The sequence below is a fragment of the Mus musculus genome, chromosome 4 (assembly GCF_000001635.26).
Source record: "Mus musculus strain C57BL/6J chromosome 4, GRCm38.p6 C57BL/6J".
Lineage (NCBI taxonomy): Eukaryota > Metazoa > Chordata > Mammalia > Rodentia > Muridae > Mus > Mus musculus.
The window spans coordinates 130570823-130574832 of NC_000070.6; the positions used below are offsets into that span (position 1 = coordinate 130570823).

The 4010-nt window shown below is 56.4% G+C and overlaps 1 protein-coding gene across 2 annotated transcripts in view; it reads right to left on the minus strand.

Moving 5' to 3' along the window:
- Nkain1 (Na+/K+ transporting ATPase interacting 1) overlaps positions 1–3394 on the minus strand; it is a 44086-nt gene extending 40692 nt beyond the window's left edge. Inside the window, exon 1 of one of the 2 annotated variants that reach the window (XM_030253717.1) lies at positions 3007–3394. In XM_030253717.1, the coding sequence (XP_030109577.1) occupies positions 3007–3060 (54 nt within the window). In that variant the 5' untranslated portion in view covers positions 3061–3394. The remainder of the gene's footprint in view (positions 1–3006) is intronic. The other variant, NM_025998.4, reaches the window with a different exon arrangement.
- Between the last annotated feature and the right edge of the window lie 616 nt (positions 3395–4010).

Below are 4010 nucleotides of genomic sequence, written 5' to 3' on the forward strand. Positions count from 1 at the left end.
CACATCATGACACGTCCTGATCGGCTTCCTTTAACGCTCCACCCCCCCCCAAAACAAGTCTACCCCAGTACGGAAAGATTTGCAACTGGCTTGCTTCGTTACAACGCCTAAACTCCATCAGAAAAGGAAAACAATCCTTTCTCTTAACCGTTTTTAGCGGAGAAATATCTAACTACCTCTTTAATACCTCAGTCCTTTGGACAAGAAAGCTGAGCCTCCTTCTCCCCTCAGGCTGGCATTCACCATCCTGAGAGCACATTCTGGAAGCTGCCAGGCTGCAGGGGCTCTAGGGGGTTAGTGAGTGACAGCTGGAAGGACCCTCTCTGCAATCAGCTCAGACAGAGCAACAGAGCCAAGAGACCAATTTTCAAGTCATCGTCCCCCCCACCCCACCCCCCAGCATTTCCTAAATTGTCTCATGTAGCTCGCACAAGCTGCCCAAGCCACCCAGGCAAGGCGTGGGAGAAGTGGAATCCCACCCAGGTCCTGTCTAAGCTAGCTCTGTGCTGGTGGAAGAGATGCCATCTCTTGGCTGGGAACGCTTGGAGGCTGGGAGACCCCCTGTACCACGTCTGCTCCCAAGACGGGTGAGCACCTCCCTATGGGCCCCAGTGTACCAAGGCCAGAGCTACTTAGGCTGTAGCTAAGGCAACAGAGGAGGCTGGTCCCATGCCTGAATGGTCGTCCCATGCCTGTCTCAGTTCCTGGATCCCTTTGAGCAAGTTACATCACTGGGTCACAATGAAGGTTAAACGAGTTAACTGGGGGGGGGGGGGGCAGGGGAAGCATTCCCAAGAGTAGCTGACACCCAGTGAATTAGTAACAGCACTCAGGAGTGAGCAAGGGACAAACTGCTCACAGGCACAGAGAGAAGGAAACTCAATACTCTCCACTCTCTGAGGGCTTATTCATTCACTTCATAACATACATCCCTCATCTCTTAAGTTAAAAAAAGAAAAGGAGTTTGAGCTGGGTGTAGAGGCGCACACCTTTAATCCCAGCACTCAGGAGGCAGAGGTACATGGAGCTCTGTGAGTTCGAAGCCCGCCTGGTCGATAGAGTGAATTTCAGGATAGCCAGGGCTACATAGTGAGACCCTGTCTTGAAACAAAATAAAACAAACAAACAAAAATATATAGTTTAAAACTTAAGCTAGACATCTTGAAACTCCAGCCTCACTCAGGGTACTGAGGCAGGGGGATGGCTCAAAGTTCAAGACCAGCCTGGACGGAAGAGTTAGAACATTTCTCAAACATACAAGAACAATAAACACAACAAGCCAACAAAACCAGGAAGACATCCTTGAGGCTGGAGATGGCTCAGCCGTTAGGAACGCTCTGCTCTTACAGAGGGCCCGAGTTAGAGTCTAAGCACACGCCACCTGTAACCCCAGCTCCAGTGGGCCTGATGGCTTCTTCAGGATGCCGTGGGCACCTGCACTCACACACACAGACACGGATGTACAAAATTTTTAAAAATAAACCTTTTTTTTTTTTAATTAAAGAAAAGGAATTCTCTAAAAAAAAAAAAGTTTGAAGATTTCTTGGCATTTTTATGGTCCTAAAAATAGAAAACGGAGAATATTTCTACTGTGAGCCCAGATCTGCCAAATAACCAGTTCTTCGTTTAGTTTACAAATATTAATGAGGTGTCAAGGGCTGCCCAGCTGCTGGGGTTTTAGCAGGAACAAAATGAGCTGTCTCTGCCCTTTTGGAGTTTCCATCCTACCTGGTGGTGATTAAGCCCCTCTGCCGTCCTTGAGAATGACGCCTGACAGACCAGGTGGCCTTCTGAGGGGCAAAACACCAACACACCAATGTGGGAGGAGAGGAGGTTCTAGCATGGCCCAAGAGGACGATGCTGTGAACAGCAGGCGCCGCAGGGCCGGTGACTCAAGGAAAGGTGAGAGGACAGAGGCCACCAGCACATCTCACTCAAAGCTTCCCACCACCCTGCGCACCTGTGGGGAGGAGCAGGTGCTGGCCGGAAGGCAGATCCAGACCACGGGACCCATAGGAATGAGGCCCCAGGCTCCTCCACAGACCCGATGCTATCAGCAGTTCCTACACAACAGTGTCTTGAGTAGAAGCATAACACAGTTCCAAGGGAGGCAGGAGACCCCCGTCTCTTCTCTATCACCCTCCCAATACATAGGCAAGGACCTCAGCTACTCTTAGCCTCCGGATTCACTCTGTTGCCCTCCAGTTAAAGACCTCATTTTCCCCCAAACTGGGGCCAGCACAGAGCCCCGAGATGCTCTGATTCTTCCCAAGACACTCAAGTGTCCTCATCCAATGGGACCAGGGAACTCTTTACCTGACCCCACCTCACCCGCTGCTGATAGAACAGATGGCTCATGGGACGCTGGAGGACTCGGTGGTCAGACTAAAGAGAACCACAGAGTGAGTCCGGTGCCTGCCAGGTTAGGCTGGCCCGTGATACATCAATTCCTGATCACCCCCCTCAAGGAGGTAGTTCTCCATCCCTGGCCACCCAGTCAGGAGGGTGCTGGGAGGCAGGAAAGCAGCACAAAGGACGGCCGAGGGTTCTCAAAGAGTCTCAGGTCCCACCACCCAAACAAGAAGCAGAAATGGCCAGAGATCTAAAAACATTCCAGAGACATAATACAGGAGCAGAAAGAGACTTTGTGAGAAACGCTCACAGGGGCGGAGCCCAGAGGGATGAGGTACCCACGGAATCAGCGATCTGGAGGGGAACATTCGGGCAGGGACCTCTCCGAGTACACAGACCAGCCTCGGACACACCCCCAGCCCCAAGGGAGCCACAGTCCTGGGGCGCAGCCCCCCAGCGGGAGCCCACGCACCCATTGCGAACCGACGCGTGCAACCCGGGAGCGTTGGACCGTGCGCGCGAGCGCGGGGCTGAGGCGAGGAGCGCACACAAAGGGACAAGCCGGCCCGCGCGGGGCAGACTCCGCCCGGCCACCCCGCACCCCGGGTGGCGCCCACGCACCGCCGCCGCCCCACCCCGCTCCGCGCGGCTCACCAGCTGCAGGCAGCAGAAGGCGACCAGCGTGCAGCGGCCGCTGCACTTGCCCATGGCTCCTCCTCGCGCCGCGCGGGGCCGCGTCGTCTCGATGGCGCCCCGGGGCGGTGGGGCCGGCGACTAGGGCCGGGTCTCCAGAGCCGCGGCCGGCCGGCCGCACCCCAAGTGCATGGTGCGCCCGGTCCGCGCGGGCTCCGCCGCGCCTCCTTTGTCTGCGGCCGGCCGTCGGCACACCTCCCGCCCGCGGCGCCGGCCAGCGCGCAGCGGCCCCCGCAGGCACCGAGCGCGGCGCGGTGCAGCACTGCCCAGCTGGGGCAGCCGCCCGGGCGCTCGGCAGCCGCCGCTTCCCGGCCCACCACGTGGCTCGGCCGCCACCCCGGAGGGAGGCGAGGGAGGGGCGGAAGAGCGAGGGGGCGGGGGAGGGGAGGGGCGTGGAGCGAAGTGGAAGAGTGCGGGTCCTGCGCGCTGGCAGCTCTGGGTCGCGTCCAGACTGCTGTTCCTTAGCCGTGTCACCTTGGGCAGATCACATTACCTCTCTGGACCACCCCCGCCCAGGGGCCTCAGGGGCAAAGTAGGAAAAAAGTCTCTTGGATGCAGTCCTGTAAACCCAACAGTAGCCCTTAGCTTGGCCAGCTGAGGGAGTTGGAGCCACCCTACCCTGGAGTTCCAACTTTGCCCTTTATTTTCATTTGAGTTTTCAGCCCAGCTCGCCAGCCCTCCTGGTTTCCCGGCCACATTTTCTTCTTTCTGTCTTTCCTTCAGAACCTGGTATATCTTGGGTTTATGAAAGCCAGAGTGCGCTTGAAGCGGTCTTCCGTTCTCTTGACTCTTCATAGCTCAGGGACCGGAATAGTCCGGTCCCCAGTTTGGCTTCTCAGAGATCCTCCTGCTTCAGCCTCCCAAATTCCAGATAAACGCGTTTTAAAACACGCAAGACAAGTGGATAGAAAAGCCCTGGATTTGATCCTAGTACTCTCAACAGTGACAAAACAAAAGGCCCCCCA